Source organism: Gopherus flavomarginatus, chromosome 8 (assembly GCF_025201925.1).
Source record: "Gopherus flavomarginatus isolate rGopFla2 chromosome 8, rGopFla2.mat.asm, whole genome shotgun sequence".
Lineage (NCBI taxonomy): Eukaryota > Metazoa > Chordata > Testudines > Testudinidae > Gopherus > Gopherus flavomarginatus.
In genome coordinates this window covers 101,762,769-101,786,966 of record NC_066624.1, presented here as the reverse complement: position 1 = coordinate 101,786,966, position 24,198 = coordinate 101,762,769, and the positions used below count along the sequence as shown (strand labels likewise).

The window sequence follows — 24,198 nt, the reverse complement described above, 5'->3', positions numbered from 1 at the left end:
CTCGGGATTTCCAAGGGACCAACAGCTCAACCTCGGATCTTATAGGGGAGCTATGAGGGACCAGACTCGACGGACCTCCGGGGCCCGGAGTCGACGGAACCCCTGGCGGCGAAGCCGCGGCAGAGGTAGGTGCCGGGCGCTCCGCTCGAGTCTGCAAGGTTGGAGTGGCAGACGTCGAGGGCCTTGCATCGAGTCCCGGTGCCGGGGAAGGTCGGTGCCGGGGCGTCTTTCCGGAGCTGGCGCAGTCCGGTGCTGGAGCGGGGCCGGCGCTCTGCGTCGGGGCCACAAGGTTAAGTGCCGCTTCCATCAGGAGAGTCCTTAACCTCTGGTCTCTCTCCTTCTTTGTCCTAGGCTTAAAAGCCTTGCAGATGCGGCACTTATCTGAAATGTGCGATTCCCCCAGGCACTTCAGACAGGCGTCGTAGGGATCGCTCGTTGGCATCAGCTTCTTGCAGGCCGAGCACTGTTTGAACCTCGGCGAACCGGGCATGGGCCCGGTGCCGAGTGCGGGAAAGGGCTAAAGCCCAAGCCCGCTAACTAAGTATATACAGCTATGCACTAAAAGTTAACAATAACGAGAAGTTCAACTACAATTACAACTATCTACAACTATGAGAACAATGAAACAAAGGAGAGGTAGGGACGTGGAGGACAGCTAAGCCGTGCTCCACAGTTCCAACGACCGACATGGCAGTAAGAAGGAACTGAGGAGCGGGTGGGCCGGCAGGGGTATATATCGAGCGCCATGTCGGCGCCACTCTAGGGGGCGACCTGCCGGCCCACTGGAGTTGCTAGGGTAAAAGTCTTCCGACGAACGTGCACGCGCGGTGCGCACACACCTAACTGGAATGGATATGAGCAATCACTCGAAGAAGAATACTGCTTTGTGAAGTTTAGCACTGAATAAGCTTTTCATATGGCGTTAATTGAACTGGATGAATAAAAATTCTAACTAAGAATGCATCACAAACTGAAAATGTAGTATAACCATGAATTGTAGGCATAAACAAACATAGGAAAGAAAACATCTCCTCAATCCCTGGCAGAGGAACCTTATGATTGTCTCTAGTTTCCAGAGCTATCTTTTTTTTTTTAAATCAATGCTAGGAGGACAAAAAAAAAATCTTACAATCAACAGTCAGGGAGCTTTTTGCACCAGTAAATAGATTATGTTCTCAGTGTTAATATTTTGAAGGTTGCAATGAGGAGGTGCTCTTAAGAATCCAGAATAAAAGCTGAACCAACTGCTCAACTAGCAGTCCTTCCCCCAGCTCACTCCAAATGTGGCAGATGGACTAGGTCTCTGGAATCTGATTACACCACCACATTCAGCTCTCTCAGGTTAGTGCCTCAAAACGTCATCTTGGATACCTATAGTGACTCTATAATAAAGACACAGTAAAAGCCACCTAAGTGCGTTACGTTCAATACACTAGTGAATCTGTAAAGAACCTCTTTCCCAAAAGACTGCTTCAAAACCATACCACTTTAACTCAGAGGGCTTGTCTTCATTGTGGGGGTAAGTCAACTTAAGTTATGCTAGTCCAGCTACGTAAATAACATAGCCGAACTTGATGTAGTTTAGGTCGACTTACCCCGTGCTGTGCTGCGTCGATGGGAGACGCTCTCCAGTCAAATTCCCCTGCTCTTCTTGGAAAAGTGGAGTACTGGGGTTGACCTGAGTGTGCTCTGCCATCGATTTAGCGGGTCTTCACTAGACCCGCTAAATCGATCCATGCTGCATCGACTGCAAGAGCATCGATCTCTCAGTAGTAAAGATCAGCCCTCAGTTCTGCCTATCAAACAATGCATGATAATGATCAGATAAAGAGGCCTTAATACCATTCTAAAGCAAGATAAGCTTCCCAACCATTGTGTAACATCATTTAAAAATATTAAAGGCAGCAAGCACTTAAAAAAAACAACAAAGAATAGGTGCTTATTTCATTTTTAAAAGCCTTGTTGGGGAAAAACAACAGAGAAAAGTAGCTTAAACAAAATTCTTTTTTTTACCAAATGAATAGATAGCTGAATAAGCATAAAACTGTACTTACAAATGAAAAAAAATTCTGTTCAATACCTGTGTTCTAACTATATTTTTTAAATTAAGCCTCTGTTCTTATTCCAGGCCTGTGTATTTCCAAGACTAAAGGATTTACATTAATATATTCCAACATTTTTAATAAGCATCATGATTGTACCAGATTACAGTATATCACATATACATACACTATATACACTTATACTCTGTCCTGTGCTTTATATAGTACTGACCAAAGAACGTGAAAGGTTCCTGCAAACTTTTAAAAAGTTGGTCCTACCTTTATTATCATATGCCAAGGGACACAAGGAATTAAGCAGAATATAAATAACTAATGCTCCTTACAAAATGTTTTGGGAAATGTTATCATTAAGCCAGCTTCTGTCAAAATTACTAATAAGTATTTACACTTGATTATGTCCACCCACTTTGTAGACTAAGCTATGGAAGCCTTCAATATGATGTATTCCATAAGTAGAATACTTAATGAGACACATTGAAATAACCTATTACGCTGATGATGTGATGACATCTTGTAACCCTGCATGAGCACCAAAATAATTGTTATAGGTGCGGCTGGTAGCACCACCTCTTATAGTGTTCCCAACACTTCCTATTAGAAGACCCTGTTTTCAATTGCTTATAACTTTGCCAAACTTTTACCATTTGGACTGAAAATTTCCAGGCTGGGTGTTTTCCTCAGTCTGAGTATTAGTAATTATTGTTAGTACTACTACTGCTATTGGAAATTTTCAGTGAAAATGGTTCAATCGTTTCTGAGAATAAGGCTAGGGAAAAATACATTGTTTTGCCTATTTTCACAAGATTTTGACAATGTATAATTGAGAAGATCTAGCACCCTCAGGGAGTTGAAATTTTGCAGAGTAGTGGCCTTTGCGTCACAGATGGGCCTTTTGCCATTCCCATGAAAATTTGCCCAAATTTGGCCAAGTGATAAACCTTTTAAAAAAAATCACAGTTTGCACAGGCTCAGAAGAGATGACCAACATTTTAACAGATTAAAAACCTCACAGTAATTGCAGACAGCTCTGGCTGCCCTGGTCATGTTGGGACTTAGACCCTCATCTGAGAGGAGGGACCCTGTGCTCTCAATGCTCTCTCTGCTGGCCCCAGGCAGTGTAGAGGAGGAATCTGCCCAATTTGAATGCAGAGGGGAATAGACCCAAACCTGGGGAGGGGCTCAAGGAGTATAGACTGGTACCAAGAGCCTGGGGCTAGATACTGGGAACAGACAAGGAGCATGGGGAGAGACTAGGACTGGTGAAGAAAGAAGATGAACTGAAATCCAGTGAGGCAGAGGGAAGGAGGTGGAGAGAAGGGGAGACAGATGTTTATCATTATGATGCAACATGATGGAATTTGCTTTTTCGCTTTGCTATTTGAAAGACGTAGGAAATAACACACACAAAAGTATGATGTTAAAAGAACATTAAGGCTGCAAAGTCAATCACTCCAATTTAGGAAATGCCATATTTAAAGTTTTCTACATAAACTTGTTACCTCTTGTGCATATGCATGATGTAATGATGTCTTTAATTACGTAATCACATACTGTTTTTCCACAGGGCTCCTGCCTTATTCAGTGCACAGAATGAACAAGCTCTGAGGATCAATCAGGGCTGTGTAGTGAAGGAGGCTTAGGACAGCACTAGGATTAATCCTTATGGGACATGCCAGTGGTACAAGGGCTCAGAGGTATAGAATGCATAGGTATGAGTACAATATTAAAATCCTTTACTGAAGCACAACAGAATTTTCCATAAGAAAACATCTGCTCATATTTCTTCACTTCTTTCTTGTTCTCTCTCGTTGTATACAAATGGTTAAAATATTTGAGTGTAAAGTGTTCCCTGAATTCTTTCTGCTTTCATTGGATGAGGAATTACATTCATTTTCCATTTCTCTTAGCATACCAAATCATAATATACATGATAAGAGTATGTTGTCCACTAACTTCCATAGACTGCAGATGGAAAACAAACAGCTTTTGTCTTTATCTCATCTGATGTAAATTGAAATATTAAGCATCCCCTTAATTTCCCTCTAGTGGATTCATAGAATGTAAAAAAATGTAGATGCTGAGGCCAGGAAATGAGGGCAGAGAGGGGGAAAAAAAGTCCAGCTGAATGTATGAAAAGCCACAAATAGTGTACAATACCAGATTGCCACAAGGCAGAACATTCTAGTAAGTACTGGAAACCACTAGTGCCTTAATGTTCTGGGTGGGGCTGCAAAGCAGCCTCAAAACTGCTCTATCCTATATCAGCTGATCAGGGCTCAAGGTTATGCTAACTGGGAATCACAGGAGCACATTGGGAGCTCTGAACCATCCCGCCATTGTGACATGGACACAAGGGGCATGGAGAAGGGGGAAGTCATTAGTTTGGAAAGATGTATAGTGAACAAGATGGGGATTGTGAGGAGAAAAAGCACAGTCTCATGGTTAAAGCAGTTGGATACTGTCCTGGAGAACTGGATTTTATCCCTGCCTCTGACACAAAGTTCCTTTGTGGTGCTGGACAAATCATTTCAACCAAACTTTACACAGGTGGCCACTAACTGTCCTAATTTTCTGGGTGCCTGACTTGAGACCCCGAGGTCTGTCTTGTAGAAGTGTTGAGCACTTACAGAAGCAACAGAAGTCAATGAAGCCAGGCTTTAAACATACAAGTGCTAGATGCTAAGTATGCTGCAAAATCAGACCCCAGACCTCTGAAACTGGACTTTGCTTTTCACTCCTAAATTGGCAGGAACTGGTAGTGCAGTACTAGAAAGAATTTGCCTTCAGAGCAAAGGGAATGACACTCAGGCAACCACCTATCCAAGTTAAGGTCTGATCCTGAGAACCCTGAAGTCCCACTGAGAGTTAAAGGAACTTAACTTCTTCCACCCCACATAGCTGGACCTTGGAAGAGTGACATTAACATATTTTAGGGTAGTCACTTCCAATTATCCTTAGCTCAAAGGATGATAGCCCAAAATACAAGGCTTTGAGCATGGGCCCATCTCTTATTGTTCTCTTGAAAATGTATCTAAAACCAAACTTAGCACTCTCTCTCTCTCTCTCTCTCTCAAATGAGTCATAAATTTTAAGACCAGAAGGTATCATATTATGGTCATCTAGTTTGACCTCCTGCATAACACAGGCCACAGAATTTCATCAAACTCGTCTGGAGGAAAATATGTAGTTTATGATATTTAACTATCTCTATGTATTTTTCCCTATGAGTTTACACCCTTCTCTAGATTTCCTAGTGCATCCTGCTTTCTCTAGATCCATCTCTTAGACAGTATGTGTGATGACCACCTTCGTGCTTATGGGCAGGGATTGAAAAGGGGATCTCCAGAGATAAAAACATGAGTCTTTACAGCTTGAGCTAATGGGCTTGCAAGTCATATTTCTTTGTCCAATAAATAATGGCTTTGGAATCCCAGACAATTAGGCTGAGATTTTTCACACCAAATTCCCTGTAAAATGAATGATAAATTAATATTATAATAATGGGCATTCTTCAAATGCATACAGTAATAATGATTAAAGTGGGTAAAAGACATATGAAAGAACTACTCCTAGGGAGAAAAATGTAGACTGATTTGTTCCCCATGCATTGCTGCAGTGCCCTTCTTACAGCTCCTTAGATTTGAACAAGTCCTAGAAGCTGTGATAATGGACAGAGGGCAGGTGAAGCAGTCAAGTGTATGGTAAATTCATTCTTGAATTTATCACATGGGTATCACCTCCATCTATGCGGGTGGGGATGGTACCATGTATATAAATTAGTATATGCACAATACTTGAAAAATAAAGGCACTATACAAGCAATATGTTTATTTGTGTATACTGTACAGCAAAAGGGGCTTGTTTTTCTTGGGTGAGAAAAACAATTCACTGCCCACTATGAAGTTAGTGCTGAAATTCCAGCTTCAATGTCCTTGTTATTTATATGATTTGATTATATTTTAGTTCTTTATGGACTCACTAAAATATGCACTAATAAAATCATGTTAGCCTTTTATTATCAACTGCTTTACCATACAACTATCGCAAGCCTTAGGATTTCTGGTCCCGGCGAGTAGGCGCTCTAGCAATCAATGTATTTGTTATGCTGGGTTTGGCAATCGATGCTCATGAAAAGGTAACAGATTTTTTTTTAGTATCCCTTCAAGGAGTTTGCAAACATACCGCATTTTTAAAAAGGGCATTTCATTTATTTCAACACAATACCAGAAGGAATTTAGTTTAAGTAAACTATTACAAACACCTTTTCTTACCTGTGGAACAATTGGCTGAGAGAAAGATTCTATATTAGAAATTCACTAGATATTTAACGTTTTATCTTGCTATCAATTCCCTGACTCTACCAGACTACATGTAAAAAAACATTGGCAAGAGATGGCCTGCAGTACCTTTTCAAAAGAAAAGTGGTGCAAAAATTACCTGTGAGCACCCACTTACACCTCTAAAATCAGACGAGTTAGCATCTAGTAACCCATCAAGCCTATGCCCCGCAGGTGCAGGGGATCATCCCTAGGCAGACATATACTATAATGGTGTTATATGAAGTAGACTACGTCAAGGTCTGTGACTTTAAAACTGGTTATGGTCTAACATAACTGGAGGAAGGTGGAAGGGAAAGTTAATCAGGAATGATGCAGTTGTAATAAAGGACACAGTCGTCTCAAAAAATCTCAATTTATACAATATTGGAAATGACACAGATTGGATTAATGGAGATTGGGGGATTTTACATTTTAGACCCAGAAAGGGCTACTAGTCCTTTCTGGAAGAAGGAAACTTGCCAAGAGGTGTTGGTCTATATTTTAGGGCCCTTTATTGGAGCCTGATTCTGAACCACTGAAGTCAATAAGCACTTTACCATTGACTTCAATTGGAACAGGATCAAGCTTGAGGGGATCAGTAACCCAAGGAAGACCTGGCACTAACCTCACAGCTGGGAGATTGCTCCTCCTCAACAAATACAATACAAATCTAGTGCATGCAATAAATTGTTAAATATTGTTGGCAAATACAGAACATACATATGAAGCAGTTCCAACCGGTTAGAAACCACGGTGAGGGGTGCTATTGGAAACCCGATGACAGAGAAGATGTGCTATGGCAGAAGAAAATGGTGCCATGCCATCTCTTTAGAGTAGGTTTAGAAAGTCAAATTGCTCACCTGCCCTCCAGCAGACAGATCCCTCCATATTAGAAGCACCTAGTGTTAGCTGAAAGGTAGAGAGTAAACTCTTTCCTGCATTAATAATGTATGATGAAATGTGATAAAAGCAAAGTTGCATGCACTCTATATCAAACATTGCAGCTATAGAAGTATGTTTTTGAAGAACAATATGTGGGGAAATAAAGACTCAGAGTTGTGATAAAACTCCCTGTTTTTACTTTGGGAACATGCTCTTGTTAAACAGTACTGACACGAAGTTGCACCCTTTGGACAAATTTGCAATTTTCCTCAGGTGAAATTTTTCTACATTCAAACAGAAATGTGGCTGTTTTCATTATAAATTGAAATATCTCCCTTTTTATTTTCACGGGCAAATTTGAGGCAACAATAAACTATTTAGGATCCCAGACAGCAACTCCTTTTTCAGTCTGGAAGTCCCAGTGACGTCTGATCATTTTTTCCTTGCAGCTCTAATTCCACACTAATCATTCTTAAAATTGTGTTTCTCTATATGCTCTAAATTTTATTGTATGGAATTATAATGATCTATGGATTTAAAGCCCTAAGTCCCAGTAAACTTTGGCCCCTTCAGTCACCTGTTTTGCAAAATTAAATGACTAGCATTCCAGTTGTCCTGTGTGCACTCACATTCACCCCAGCAGCACAGGGAGGTACAAACTGTACCTGCTTCACCCATCAATAATTCCATGCTATGCAGTGGTAGAGGTATTACTGTTTCCCTCAGACAGGGATTCCATTAAGGGAATACTGGTTTATGTTTCAGACAAGAGACATGCTTAATCTATTTGGGTTGTGCTGGCTATTCCAGAATCTCTGGTGGGGTGGGAACTGTAGATGGCTTGCACTACTATGATTGCACTGCTGTGAGTCCACAGCCTGGGTCCTGCCAATGAAACAATCAAGCCCTATATCTTAAGAACTTTCCTAGGATTTTTAGATTTTGATTCTCATTTATGGTAAGGCCCCCTTATACCACTCTAGGAGAGACGGGGGCCCGTATAATGGATGCCATTATAAAAGTTGATAGTTTGTTAACCAGGGTAGTACTACTAGTTCTGTAAGATTAGGCACTTCATTTCATAAATATAAACATTCAAAATGTTTTTGGTCAACTCTGTCAACTAATTCAGATCTTCCTAAATCATCTGAATTGTTAAAAACAAAACAAAAACCCCAAATGCTTTTCATTGCAATTAAAATTCTCCTTTTCTGGTGCAGAAACAGGATAATCAAAGGTTCTTAACTCTCCCAGAACCTAAGCAACATTCAGACTATATGCATCATCCACAGGAGTAAGGATGGTCTCAGAATGTTGGACTCTACCTGTAAGGTATCGAGTGCCACCTCCTTAGTCCTGCATGCCCTGAACACCAATAGAATGAACCCACATCCCTCAACTTCCTCTCCCCAGACATAAAGGGGAAAGAACAAAGATGAGTTTGTTGTGGAGGTGTAGCAAATCTGGGTATTGGAGGACTTAAGGGTGAACCAATGAATTTTAGGGTACTGCAGTCATGATTTGCTGAGGTGCTGAACATTCACAGCTCTGAGATACTTACAACAGTGGGTGTTCCTCACCTCTGAAAATCAGGCCCTTAGCATTTTGCAGCAAGTGTTCAGCACTTTGCAAGATGGAGCCCTTAGTCATAAAAATATATTTTACATATAAAAATACAGCAGATTTCCTTCTAAAAATCAAATCTTGAGTGTTATTCCCCCCTGAGTATGTTTTTACACATTCTCAAAGAGACATCTGGGATTTACCGTGAACAGTGCAAAAGACTGTTTTATAGTTATTAGAACACACACTGTAGTACCTTTAAACACCGATTGAAAAAAAAAAGTTGAAAAAACTTTTAATCTCAAAGAAATGCTGGTCCGACTCGAACTTTTGCTTAGTGAATTGTAAACAAACTTCTTAGAATGCTGAGAGTTTTCTCATTTCTTTCCAGCAAAGGCAGTCTCAAACACATCAAGTCCTGCACTGAAGTAAACCTGAGCTGAATTGATGCTGTTCAGCACCTTTGACAAGGCTGCTTGAAGGGTCTCATTTGACTGATGTAGCTTGCAGTGCTCCAGTGCCTCTAGTAGTACTGAAAATTGGCTCATCTTTTCATCCAGCCTGTAAAGTATGTTTCTAAAAGAGAACAATGGAAAATGGTAAACACTTTACTCAAACAGATGAAAACAATTACTTCATCACAAATCAGCAGGGATCCCTCAAAGTACCAGCTACGCTTTACAAATGATACATATCTATAGCAAACCTAGCCTGCAGCACACTGAAAAGATGTGTACATATTTATTCTGGTTTTCGAAAGTGTACCTGTCCATCGCTCTAGGTGCATGTACACTAAAAACATTTACAAAGCCTATGCAAGAACACCCAGATTCTTCCTTGTTCACTCAGTCATTCAAGATTCAATTGAACTCACACACTTAGGCCCACAATACCCCTCTTGAAGTATCTCATGTTCTCAGCAGGATTGCGTTTATTCCCTCTTTTAAAAGATTTAAGTTATTACTGGGGAACCTATATATGAAAGAAATATTTTCTTTCCTCTCTGCTCCTATTGCTTATTTCCCATTTTAATATTAGGGAGAAATCCTGGTCAGACTGAAGACAATGCAAAACTCTCACTAACTTCAGCAGGAATATTATTTCACCCAGAGTCCTCTGTGACATCATCACTAGTGCAACCATCTTTAATATTGCAGACTAAAGTCAGAGAATACACAGGGATCAGCAACCTTTGGCACACGGGAAGCGGGAACCTCTGCAGGGAGCAGCATGGGACGAGGAATGTGCTGGCTGCCGCTTCCAGCAGCTCTCCCTGGTCTGGAGCGGCCGAACCTGCAGACAGTCCAGGTAAACAAACCGTCATGGCCCGCCAGTGGATTTCCCTGATGGACCACGTGCCAAAGGTTGCCGATTCCTGCACTAAGGAATAGCAAAACTCTTACAAAACAAAAACTTGTGTTTTCAGGCAACATCCTTATGAATTAACAAAAAATAACTAAAGATAAATACAGACAACATAAGATACAAGCAGAATTATTCATACAGGATCCAATCCTGAAGTTGCTATTGCAGGAAAACCTACTGCCAGATTCTTTGGGAACTTTGTCTGTGTAAGGTGTTGCAGGATTGAAATTAAAGCTATTCAATGGTTTTCATGAGACTTCTGTAGGTCTTTTAAAGCAGTAATCTAAACGCAGTAGTAAATGCAGAAATCATTATACCAATTAAATAATCATGTAAATATCATAAAACTCTACCCTAGGGGCACCTTTGATTGCAAACCAAAGTGTGTGAAGTTTCAGTTAAAAAGGCCATAAGTGATTCTGTGCAGGGCTTTATCCAGAAAAACACAGGGAGGAAGAAATTCCATAGCACGAACACGAAAACAGTAACAAAGAAAGCAGGACAGCCAAGACACTACATTAGTAACTTAATTACAAGACAGGCCCAGTGGCAACTCCAAATTAGTAATAAAACTGCCAGGGATATTCACCTGGAAGATAGAAGACTACAAAAGAGTATCTGTTGCAGACTATTATCAGAGCCTTCTAATTACCAGAGGGAGTGGTAATGAAGTGGCAGGATAAATGGCAACTCAGAACAGCCACTTAATGCTCAGTAGTATTTTGTGTATAGCAGTGTGTAACAAAATGCTATGAATAAAGTGTGAACTCTTCCAAGTATATGAAACAGCTCAGATCTTTAAAAATGTATTTCTTACTAGCCTTACCTATTTCTAATCGTTTGCTCTTACAGGGAGTATTAAATACCCAAACAATAATTAGAATAGTGCTGTAGGAATGATAATCTTTGTATCCTCCAACAGGATAGCACCTAGCATATTTTGAGTGCTACACCAAAAAATAATCATTATGAACCTGTATGTGTGTGTGGGGGGGAACTGCACGAGTAAAACAGGGCAGTGCCCACTTCAAAGATCTGTTTAACATGATTCTGTTACATGTGAACATGATGTACCGTAAATTTAAAGGTGACTGGATGATGCTGCCTGTAGTTACAGGACTTCTGTGAAGTATAATGAGTGAAATAGGTGCATGCTGATAGCCAGAGAGGTTTTTTTAAAGGTGAGTTGAGGGAGGACTGCTAGCCTCGCACTGGGTCCCAGAGCAGTCATGTCCTTAGGGAAGTTACAGGTGAATGAGTTATTTAGAATACCATACTGCTCCTTGAGGGCTGGATCCTACTTGCTCTGAAGTCCAGGTTTTTGCATTGACTTCAAAGGGAGTAGGGTCAAGTTCTTTCAGAGGATATGTGCATGCCCCCCTCACGTAGTGTTCATGACATACTACAGCACACATGCTGGGGAGACTGGATGCCTGCTCATACTCTCAAACCATCAAGCCACACAATCTTGTGGGCAGTGGCCAGCACAGAAGCCAGTCACCTTCCTTCTTGACAGGTATGTTGCAGTCCTGTCTGGCAACGGGGTATGGTGGGAAGAAGCAGCTCACTGTATGCTCTCTCTCCACTAAAGCATCCTTTACATGAAATAGAGGAAAATAACATTGATAAATAAAATTATTTCAACAATGGCTTTTTTTTTAAAAGGCTGAATTATGCCAAGCAATGAAACATACCATGGCATTAAGAACAGGAATACTTGTGGCACCTTAGAGACTAACAAATTTATTTCAGCATGAGCTTTCGTGAGTTTTCATGAGCTACGGCACACTTCTTCTTAGGCTCTAAGGTGCCACAAGCACTCCTGTTCTTTTTGCGGATACAGACTAACACGGCTGCTACCCTGAAACCTGTCATGGCATTAAGGGACACAATTTAATTTGTTGAAGTCTATGGGAGTTCTCATTGACTTTGATGGAGCCAGAAGTTCATCCTAAGTACCTAAATGTTTTGGCACTGTCGTCTGCATTTAGGTACCTAGAGAAAGCTATAGGGCCAGATCTTCAACTTGTGTAAATCTTTATATGTCAACTGAAAACAATGGAGCTATGACAATTTATATCAGCCACAGATCTGACCCATAGAGAAGAAATGGCAACGTAAAGATGGCAAGATTTTGAGGTCAATTAGAAAGTGCATTTTAGAGGTGTATAGGGACCTATCTTTACCACTTCCACCTTGAGTATTAAAATGTACTGTAAACAAGCCACATGTAAAATAGATTGTTTATCTTTATGAACATCTATTAGGATCTTAACACATTTTCACTCTGCTGCAGTGATTCCAACGGCAGGTTGGTTACAGGCTATTATTTAAGTAGGGCTGTTGATTAATCGCAGTTAACTCACATGATTAATTCAAAAAAATTAATTGTGACTACAAACTGCGATTAATCACACTGTTAATAAAATACCAATTGAAATTAATTACATATTTTAGATGTTTTTCTACATTTTCAAATATATTGATTTCTATTACAACACAGAATACAAAGTGTACAGTGATCACTTTATATTATTATTTTTATTACGAATATTTTCACTATAAAAATTATAAACAAAAGAAACAGTATTTTTCAATTCACCTCATACAAGTACTGTAGTGCAACCTCTTTATTGTGAAAGTGCAACTTACAAATGTAGATTTTTTTTGTTACATAACTGCATTCATAAACAAAACAATGCAAAACTTTAGAGCCTACAAGTCCACTCAGTCCTACTTCTTGTTCAGTCAATTACTAAGACAAACAAGTTTGTTTACATTTACGGGAGATACTGCTGACTGCTTCTTATTTACAATGTCACCTGAAAGTGAGAACAGGTGTTCGCATGGCACTTTTGTGGCAGCATTGCAAAGTAATTATGTGCCAGATACGCTAAACATTCATATGCCCCTTCATGCTTCATCCACAAATCCAGAGGACATGATTCCATGCTGTTGATGATTGTTAAAAAAAATGCATTAATTAAATTTGTGATTGAACTCCTGGGGGAGATTTATATGTCTCCTGTTCTGTTTTACCCATATTCTGCCATTAATTTCATGTTATAGCACTCTCAGATGATGACGCAGCACATGTTCATTTTAAGAACACTTTCACAGCAGATTTGACAAAATGCAAAGAAGGTACCAATGTGAGATTTCTAAGTATAGATACAGCACTTGACCCAAGATTTAAGAATCTGAAGTACCTTTCAAAATCTGAGAGGGATGAGGTGTGGAGTATGCTTTCAGATGTCTTAAAGGAGCAACACTCCGATGTGGAAACTACAGAACCCGAAAAATAAAATCAAACTTCTGCGGGTGGCATCTGACTCAGAGAATGAAAATGAAAATGTGTCGGTCTGCTCTGCTTTGGATTGTTATCAAGCAGAATCCGTCATCAGCATGGACGCATGTCTTCTGGAATGGTTGTTGAATTATGAAGGGATATACGAATCTTTAGTGCTTTGGGCACGTAAATATCTTGTGATGCAAGCTACAACAATGCCATGCGAATGCCTGTTCTCACTGTAGGTGACACTGTAAACAAGATGTGTGCAGCATTATCTCCTGCAAATTGTAACCAAACCTGTTTGTCTGAGCGATTGGCAGAAGTAGGACTGAGTGGACTTGTACGTTCTAAAGTTTTACATTGCTTTATTTTTGAATACAATTATTTTTTGTACCTAATTCTACATTTGTAAGTTTAATTTGCATGATAAAGAGATTGCACTACAGTATTTGTATTAGGTGAATTGAAATATACACTTTCTTTTGTTTTTTACAGTGCAAATATTTGCAATAAAAAATAAATATAAAGTGAGCAATGTACACTTTGTATTCTGTGTTGTAATTGAAATCAATATATTTAAAAATGTAGAAAACATCAAAAATATTTAAATAAATGGTATCTTATTATTGATTAACTGTGCGATTAATCACGACTAATTTTTAATCGCTTTATAGCCTTATATTTAAGACAAATACTCTTAACTGACCAGAGTACAAATCAACATATAATGAGGCATATTTAGTTGACTAGTGAATGTAAGAGACAGGAGCGCTTTCATCATCATGTAAAAGAAGATCTTAACTTCTGTAATAATAATATAATTTAGGAACAGTTGATCTATTGCACAGCGTGGTAGAAGCTTTTTGTGATGTATGACAATACTTTAAAAGCATAACAAGCAACATTAGAAGTATCTTTTAAAAAAATTCTTCTATGGATTCTCACCAGGATCTTATATTTTCCAATTACTTATCTCTGCATTGCAAACCATACCACTTTTTTTTTTTGCTGCATATAACGAATTCTCTTTATGAATCCTTACAAAGAGTCAGCGAATAGTATTTCATTTTGGTATCACCAGGTTTCATCAAATGAAAAAATGGCTATAATGGTACTCAGTTTTTATATTTTCATGTATTTTCCAGTCAGTAAAAAGTGTTTTAATTAAAAATTACAACTGCTTTGAAAAATACCTCACCATTTCACTTGCATGCATTAATATTGATATTCAATTGCTATACATAGACCTATACCCAAAACACCTACATTTACTCTATGTAATTCAATCACTAAAACATTCTGTAACTGAAATCGTTTTTGTAGCCTACACTTTTAAAACAACATTAATTCCACCCTCTTGCCTAATCGTTTAAATATCTTCCTTCATCTTTAATTATTTTGATCTTAAAAATATAATTCATATAGTCAGCCTGACCCACACAAAACAGAGAGACTACTAAAAGGAAAGTGTAATACATTCTTGATGACACTAATGAAATTACAACACACATCACTCATCTTAATGGGTCTGTTTCAATGATACATCACAGTGACCTGAAAAGTACAGCACCAACTAGGACACCTAATTAATAACTCCAGACAGTACTACTGAAAGAGATAAAGCATCTTCATATAACTGACAAATCAGTCTTCTAAACTAAGGCAAAGGGGCATATAAAATGAATTTTTAAAAAAAGGAATCTATAGTCCGTACAATGAGTCATTTCCATGTCTGCAAGCATGCCTGTCGCTGATGGAAGTAATGACTTTGTATTCTAATGCTGATTTTCATTATCATAACTGGGCATGGAATGCCACTCCTTACACAACTGAAATTAACAGGCATTATACCTCATGCCAGGAAGCTTCTCAGTGATAAATCACACTTGATAATAAGTCATGTCTTTCAAAACAGACTAAGCTGTGTATAAAGCATCAAAGAGTCCTGTGGCACCTTACAGACCAGCGGTCAGCAACCTATGGCATGTGTGCCGAAGGCGGCACGTGAGCTGATTTGCAGTGGCACTCACACTGCCCCGGTCCTGGCCACCGGCCCGGGGGCTCTGCATTTTAATTTAATTTTAAATGAAGATTCTTAAACATTTTAAAACCCTTATTTTCTTTACATACAACAATAGTTTAGTTATTATTATAGACTTATAGAAAGAGATCTTCTAAAAGCATTAAAATGTATTACTGGCACGCGAAACCTTAAATTAGAGTGAATAAATGAAGAGTCGGCGCACCACTTCTGAAAGGTTGCTGACCCCTGTTATAGACTAACAGATGTATTGAAGCATAAGCTTTTGTGGGTGAATATCCACTTCGTCAGAGGCATGACGAAGTGGGTATTCACCCACGAAAGCTTATGCTCCAATATATCTGTTAGTCTATAAGGTGCCACAAGACTCTTTGTTGCTTTTTACAGATTCAGACGAACACGGCTACCTCTCTGATACTTAAGCTGTGTATACAATATTGTGTATAATATAGGGACCACTATATACCCCCAAATTATTTTAAAAGTTATACTGAAGCAATGGGACTATTAAAAGTAGATTACTATATTTACCTTGTCACTGAAAGAGATTATTTTATTTGGGAGACAAGCATGTACAAACATATGAGGTGAATTATTGTGCCATTCAGATATATCTTCTATCCAAAGGGTTCAGGTTTGGATTTTGCAGACCAAAAGTAATTACTAAATCATTGGAATGTGACAGCAAGCAAAAGGTCCCAGATGAGTTGAGTTCACATTGTCTCAATGGGATCACACTAAAATCACTTATGGGAAAGTGCAATGAGTATCTCTGTCTGTTCTACTTATAATCAAATGTGCTGTGACTAGAGCTGTTTCAATACTCTTACAAATTCATTTTATGTATCTCTGAATGATTTGTAATTACGGTCTGGAAAAAAAACAAGTGATTTCTGACATCCTTTTTTATTTCCCCTCTCATCGTCATGAAAATTTTCAGTTCTGAATACACCGTTCTTAAAGGCAGGGAGCTTGTCCACTTTCATATTTGTACAACACCTAATGCATTGCTGTGTTATGTAAACAAATAAATTATTGTAATAAATATTCTGATGCTGAGATTTTTAGATTCACAGGGTCTGGATTTATTGCAGGATCTAGAGCACTATATATTCACTATCACTAGATTTGCATGAGATTTAAAAAATGTGTTATACTAGTACCTATGAAAACTTTTCAAGGTTGGTGGAGACGAAGGTTCCCCCTTATCCTTTTCTACTACTTATCTTTCCTACCTCAATCTTTTTCCTCTTCTTTCCTTCCTTCCGCTTTAAAATAGTTTATTCTGAAGTGGTATGACTATGGTATTGTCGAATGGTATGATGATGACAAAAGAGCAACATATTGCAAAATTCTGCTCCACGGTGTGTAATTTTTGTTGATCAGTAAAAATATCATTAGCTTTCTCATCATCATCGTCAAGATGGATGAGTAAGATTTTATTCCTGGGCTGGTAAACTGTCATGAAATATTTGCAAGGCTGATTAAAGGTAAGAGGTCCTTCCCCACTTTCTTACTTCATCCCTGTCTCCTCTTGTCCTGTTCTCCAATTCATTTGCATACTGCATTCTTAGTGGATGAAATGTTTCCATTGACAAACTAATCACATACTCTGTACTCTATACTCTCTGGAAAGCCACACTGTATTCAAGTATAACTAATGAGCACTTCTATGCATAAATAATAATACCTCTCTCTTACATAGTGCTTCCATGAACAGATTTCAACATGCTTTACAAAGGAGGTAAGTATCATTATCCCCATTATAAAAAGTTGTAGGGTCAGATTTCACTCACAAACTTCTACTAAGTGGATTGCAAGAATGTAAATGAGGGCAGAACTTGCAAGGCCAAATTCTCCATTTATGTACACCAGCGTAATCAGGCCAAACTACACTGATGTCAGCAATGTTTCACTAGTGTAAACCTAGTCAAAGAGAGAGCAGGATAAGATCCAATGTGTTTAGCTCAGGATAAAAAGTCAAATCTTGACTGCTCGGCAGAGTTGAGGATTTGGACCTTCAGGCTAGAGCTGAGCAACTAACTGATTTTTTTCAATTTGGTGGCCAAACCAGAATATCCAGAAAAAAATCATTCATTCTGAACAGAAACTGAATATTTCTGGTTATTCTTACTGAAACTAACACGCCTCCAACCAATTTTGTTCAGGTCAATTTGAACTGACATTTCATTGAAAAAACCTTTTGAAATGAAAATGTCAAAATGATTCATTTAGGCAATGTCAAAAAGAACCAGTTCAGCTTCTTTGAAGAAAAAAAAATCTGTTTCCTTTTTTTTTTTTGGATGACTTATTTGCCTAATTCAATTTAATTTGTGAATAGTTTCAGTCATTCTAAAACTTCATTTTTGGGTGAATTTTATTATTTGACAAAAAAGTTTGGCCAGCTTTACTTACATTTATGAAAGAAAAGGAAGCTGGACATGAGATTCTTTCTTTAATTGCTCATGACAAAATACCAGCATTCACATATTTTAAAGTATATAACAAATCATTCTAGCCTTGTGCATAGACAAAGCTAGCACAATTACCATCATAAAACTAACAGAATGTAAATCCTGATTTTCTGTTAATAAGACACTGATCTGTAAGTCCTTAGAAAAGATTTCAGACAGAAGACTGTATCCATAACAACATGCAGCCACACAGTTTAACTTTCAGCACATAAAATAGTAATTGCTTTTTTCTTTGACATTTTTATATTTTTATGGTTTACAACAGCAAAAATGGCCTCCAGTATTTCCTGACAGTTAATCACTGACTCAGTTATAGGCCCAGTAAGATGTACCTCTTCAAGCCAGCCTGGCATCAGTTGGCAGGAAATGTTCTCCCTGATGGACATTCAATGAATTGTATTAGCACCTGTATTCCAAATTCTGCACCTTGTACTGCAATGAAGGACTTCACTGGAGTTCTGTGCAGGGATAGGGGTCCAGCAACATGGAACAAAATGCTGTATTGGGATCTACGAATGTACTATTTTTCCATAAATATAGAAATGCCAACAACTTTTCTGACAGCTGCAGCATTTTTAAGCTGTCATAAAGAGAGTAACATTAAATTCCAATTTTTAAAATTTAATTACAGATAACTAATCCTCACAGCAAGCCCTGAATATCAGGTGAGACACAGATTGGTGTGCACACCTGGTATAGAAAAAAACACCTACATTTTTATACAATACTTCAATTTGCTCTTTAAAATTCAGTTCTGCTCTTATCAAAGTAACTTCTGTAGCACCAGATTTTGATCTCACTCCCATGCTTTTTCCATTGAATTCAGAGGGGTTGTTCCTGATTTACTGTGAGGTAAAAGAAATCAGAATGAGGCCCACTGACTTCAGGAGAGCAGATTCAGGTCCAGGTCCAGTACAGCAGAATCAGAGCGTAAAGGGAAGTATCAGGAAGGCAGATGGTCTTCAGGAGCCACAAATGGATGTCTTCACTGTTAAAAAACAGTCCTGTGTGATGTATAAGGCATGATTCCCTGAAGGGTTTTATAGAAATTAATTAAATAGGTTTCCCTAGAAATGAGTGTAAAAACCCACACAAAGTATCAGATCTTTTTAAAAGAATTTTAAAACCATCTTCTAGAACTGAATAGAAAGTGATACATCTCTTACAGAAATGTATAGGTTGCTTTAAAAATTCTATAGGATTTTTCTATAGGTGCTTGGACAGTGGATTTGTACCTTTGAAAGTGATTAAGACATATTGTTTAAAAATTAAAACTAACAACTGTATCTTAAAATATGCTATTTGCTATGAACATGTGGGTCAATGGTGTTAAATATGCTTTCTGTTATTTGTTGACTGATATTTAAAATATAACTCTAATTACCTCCACCAGTAGCAATAAATCTGAGTACGTTCCTCATTGGTAGATTTATGTTATGCTATTACATTGCACAGGAGAGCAGCATATGTTCACGTTGAACAATATAAAGCCTTTTTTTTGTTACAAGGATATCTCAGCCTGGGATATTGATTCAAAAAATTGTTGTGCTACCATTTGAAGAAACTGAGTGCGGGTGAGCTCTGAATGTTTTCCGAATGGTGTCCACCTTATGTTCAGCAGCTACTGCAGGAATTTAGAACACAGGTCAGACAAATGGTGATTCCCAGTGCGGAAAAAATTCTAATTCAAAAAGTAGGAGGCAGCATCCAGTAGTTAAGAGTAGTACACCCTGGGAGTCAGGTGTCCTGGGTTCTATTTCCAGCTCTTCCACTGAATGCTTCTACCTTTTCTGGATTAGTAGTGATAATTCTAGTAATGGACCAATACTATTAAGATTATTTTTGTTTCCAAATATACTTATTTCTTATTGTCCTTAACTTTGCTGGCCATAGATTTATCCTTGTGTCCCTTTGCTTCCCTTATCAATCTTCTAAAATTTCTAGCTTCTGATTTATATTCATTACTATCAACTTCCCCTTTCTTCCATTTGTTTTACACTATTTTTTATTGCTGCCTTCATCTCCCCTTTAAACCAGGTCAGTTGTTATCCAATATGAGCTTCTTCCTCAACTGTGGGATTATGTCTTTTTGGACATCCAGTAAAGTTTTCCTAAATAACTCCCAATTATCATTCACGTGTTTTTAATGAAATTCTTCCTCCCAGCAAATCTGGCTCATAATTGTTTTTAGTTTTGTGCAACTGGCTCTATTAAAGCAGCAATTATATATATCACTGGTCTAGACTTTAATCTGTTTTCACATTTAAATGTGATCAAGTCATGAGCATGGTTACCTAAGTTACCATTAATTTTTAGTTCTATAATCAGTTCCTCATTGCTCTTTATCTGTCAAGACATAGTCTAATACAGGAGTCCCCCATGTTGTGATGCAACACTTTTTGAGTTAGGAAATTGTCATCTATAATGCTTAGTATTTCCAAGCATGTTTTAGTATTGGTAGCATCAGAACTCAAGCATTTGTCACTTAGATTGAATTTTCCCATGATCACACAGCTGTTTTCCTTCACATTATAGATAGGTGCATAAAGAACTGGTCATCTTGTTCCCCAGTGCGATTTGGTGGTCTGTAGCAGACAGCAACTAATAGCCCATCTTGTGCATTATCTGTTAGGACATTGAACCATAAGCATTCACAGTCAGTTTCTTATGAGATATCCGTGACTTGGAAACAGGTAATGCCATTTTTAGTATAGAGTGCTAATCCTCTTCCCATTTTGCCCACTTGATCCTTCTTAAATAGGTTATAACCATTGGTTTTAACTTTCCAATAATGAGAAACACCCCACCAGGTTTAAGTAATGCCAACTAGATGAAATTTATGCTCATAAATGAGCAATTCCAATTTCTTGTTTGTTACCCAGGCTCCTAGCACTGCTGTATAGGCAATTAAAGAATTTCTTCTCTTTGTGTCCTTTGGTTCCTTGATTAATTTTATTCTCCACAGCTCAATTTTATGCTAATAGTGTACTCATATCTTCCCTCTTTTTACCTCCCCTTTTGTTATTAGTGTACCACCCTCCTGCCTACTCTAGCCAGCCTGCCCCCAAGACAATTAGTCCCCTTTCTATGAAGATGGAAGCCATCCAACCTACACAGCCCTTTATCCCCAGAGAAGGTGGATCAGTGTTTCACAAAACCAAAACCTTCCACCCTACATTAGTCATTAGTGCAGATATGAATCCTCACCAACGGAGCCTTTCCTGTTGATTTCAAAAGCCTATTCAGTCAGAGTGACGTCTCATGTCTTGGCTCCAGGAAGGCAGCACATTGCCCTGTTGTCCATCTATCCCTGGCAGAATGTTGCTTTGATTCTACTGAGTACTGAATCCTCAAAAGGATCATTTGTCTTCCTTGGAGATTTGGAGAATCGTTTGTGGAGAAGCGTGATTTTCTTACAGGTCAGGCTGAGCTGCCATTCACAGATGTGCCCCCTACATATCTCCATTCCTTTGGACCAGCTGAAACTTGGTAGGTATCTTCCACAGTTTACACATAGAGGACCTGGTATTGACTGGAAACTTCTAGCTGTGTGGAATTCCCCCTGGTCCTCTTCTCTCTGGTGGCCAAAGCCTGCCCCTCCTCATCTATCTCCATCCAGGCAGAATGCCACTATAACCTCTTGCCTTCAGTGGTCTCCTCTCTGAATTCCTCTTTCTCGAGCTCCTTTCTTCTTTGAACCAGAGATACTGGTGATTTCTCAGCCTGGATGCCCAGGAATTCCTCAGCTTCTCTGCTCCTCAGGAGTGTCTCTACTTTTTCTTCCAATCCAAAAATCTTCTCCTCCAGCACTGCCACCAAACTTGCATTTAAAGCACAGGAAGTCCCTTCTAGCTTCAGATGGAAAGAAAACATGGCAGATCCGCTGCAGTTCACCCCCACTGTTCGACTCCAATTTAAAAGCTACTTATAAAAGTTAGCTACTTCCCATTTTTCTTCCAATATTCAGCCGTGTACTAATGATAATCTACATTAATACATTGCAAATTACAATGAGATCCCATTGTCAACCACTTGACATTGAAATCTGAATCTGTCAAAGGGAGATACAATAATAGTATGCACTCTGCTGTTACGATAATTGTAGCTATATTTGTCTAAAGATCAAACATGTTCTTACAGCTAAATTAATTCTCTATTTAGCTTGCCATACTTAATAAAACAAATCAAAACCAGAAGTGCAGAGCAGATAAAAATATACAAGCAAACCTTTGCTGAATATGCTAGAATAACACAACAGACAAGGTGGGTGAGGTAATATCTTTTATTGGACCAACTTCTGTTTGTGGAAGAGAAGCTTTCAGGTATCACAGAGCTCTTCTTCAGCTCTGGAAAAGGTAACCAGAATGTCACAACTAAATACAAGGTCAGACAGACTATAAAGCCTAAGGGGTTAACAGTTTGCAAGAATCCACGTAAAATGAAATGGGCAATTGCGGAAGATGACCTTCACTGGCAATGCCACCTAGTGGTCAGGCAGGGCTGTGGTTGGTGGTCCTCCTTTCTTCTACAATACCATCCTGTGGGTTCGATCACTTCTTTTGGGCTCAGCTGTTCGTCCGGGTCACACATTCTAGTCCACACCTTTCAGGGTAAACATAAAGGAAAGTCCAATAATGAAGACATCTTTTGGTGCCCAGGAGGGCTTCAGGACTTTCTCCCTATCTCTGGGACTTCCATCTGGACCATTGTGTATTCAGGGTTTTCCCCAGCTGAATTCTCTGCCAAGGGAACTCCTATTATTGTCCCACCTTTAGGTGCTGGTAGGGGAGCCTGGGCCCATCCACTCCACTGGGCTTCGATCCAGGGCCCAATGGTGGGCAGCTATATTCTGTACCTTGGGGCGCTAAACAACTGCCTCCCTGAAACACTTCCTACACCCGAGTGCCGCCTCTTTCCCCCCTGCAGGGTAAATTAAAGAACTGAATTGAAAATGAGGTTTCTGACCTTCCCAAACAATCATCAGATTCTCCAGGCTTGGTCAAGTAGGTGTGATCAGGTCTCAGGCAACAAGGGCTCCTCAGCTGTTGTTTCCCCAGTGTTCAGGCTTGTTCCCTTCCACTGCTTTTCTCCTTTTGAGCCTCTCTGCTTCACCGTTTAAGCTACACCTCTAGCATGTGCAGGCTTTGCGGTGCGGTGGCCTGGGCCCAGAGCTGCTCATTATCATTGTTCTCCAGTGTGGGGTTTCAACATCCCATCACAAGCAATTGACACCTCTGCAGTCATAGGACAAAGGAGGGTTAGTATGTTACAATTTATTGGCATGAGCCATAAACCAGTTTCTCTTTTGAGACAATGATTTTCAGTATCTAGCAGTTATGAATTTAAGTTCCTGTGCTTGTCTTTTGAAGCTGTTGTGCAGGTTTCCTTTGAGGATAGGGACAGAGGTCAGATATGAAGGGATCACTTTGTGAAAAGGGTTTGCCCCTAGGTAATATGATGTTTTTGTCTTCTTTCATTTTTCTGTGCGAGTTCATTCAAGAGTGTAGTGATTTTCTGGTTTCACCCACATACTTGTTGTTGGAGCATTTGAGGTGAACCTCATCCAGTGCACAAAGCGATCCTAGAAATTACAAAAGATATTACCTCCCTACTTTTTGTGTCTCATGTTCTGGTGCCAGCCCAGCTACAATATCACTGCAATGAGTCATGCTAGGAAGAGACAAGATGGTGAGTGTTTTTATGGGAAACACAGAATGTCAGGCTAGTCTAACTTTATCACATCATCAAGGCATATCCCTGTATTGGGAGACAGTGCAGAGCCACATTCAAAAGGAGGAACGTGAGAAGAAGCTTTGCCTCAGGCTATCCTACAAGCATGGGTGTTGCACAAGACGCACCAGCCTTTAGTAACTTGCTTCTTCCTGTGCAGAGTTAGGGGCTGGGCCATGGCTCCAAATCTTCACTGGCCACTGCTAAGGCAATGTATGCTCCAGTGGCCCGTGGACGGAACACTCCCTTTGATCCTATTGCAATTGTCTATGGCATTAGTGCTGATGCTCAATGGTGGCAGAAGGCATTTTTCCTTTGGGGACAGCTGAACTTTTGCATAAAAATTATAGGCCAGGTCCTCATCATGTATAAATCAGTGTAATTCCACTGGTATCAATGAAGGTATGCAGATTAACACCAAAAAAAGGTTGGGCTCATATTTTAATATACCTTTAAAAATTATTTTTAA

At 39.2% G+C, this 24,198-nt stretch overlaps 1 protein-coding gene across 4 annotated transcripts in view; it reads right to left on the bottom strand.

Moving 5' to 3' along the window:
* NAALADL2 (N-acetylated alpha-linked acidic dipeptidase like 2) overlaps positions 1–24,198 on the bottom strand; it is a 1,166,543-nt gene that overhangs the window by 248,273 nt on the left and 894,072 nt on the right. For 3 of the 4 annotated variants that reach the window (XM_050965896.1, XM_050965898.1, XM_050965895.1), the window contains exon 16: positions 836–9,403. The exons of the other annotated variant lie outside the window; for it this stretch is intronic. In XM_050965896.1, coding sequence (XP_050821853.1) covers positions 9,205–9,403 — 199 coding nt within the window. In that variant the 3' untranslated portion in view covers positions 836–9,204. Of the gene's footprint in view, positions 1–835; positions 9,404–24,198 lie in introns of those variants that run through there. 4 annotated transcript variants of the gene reach the window in all.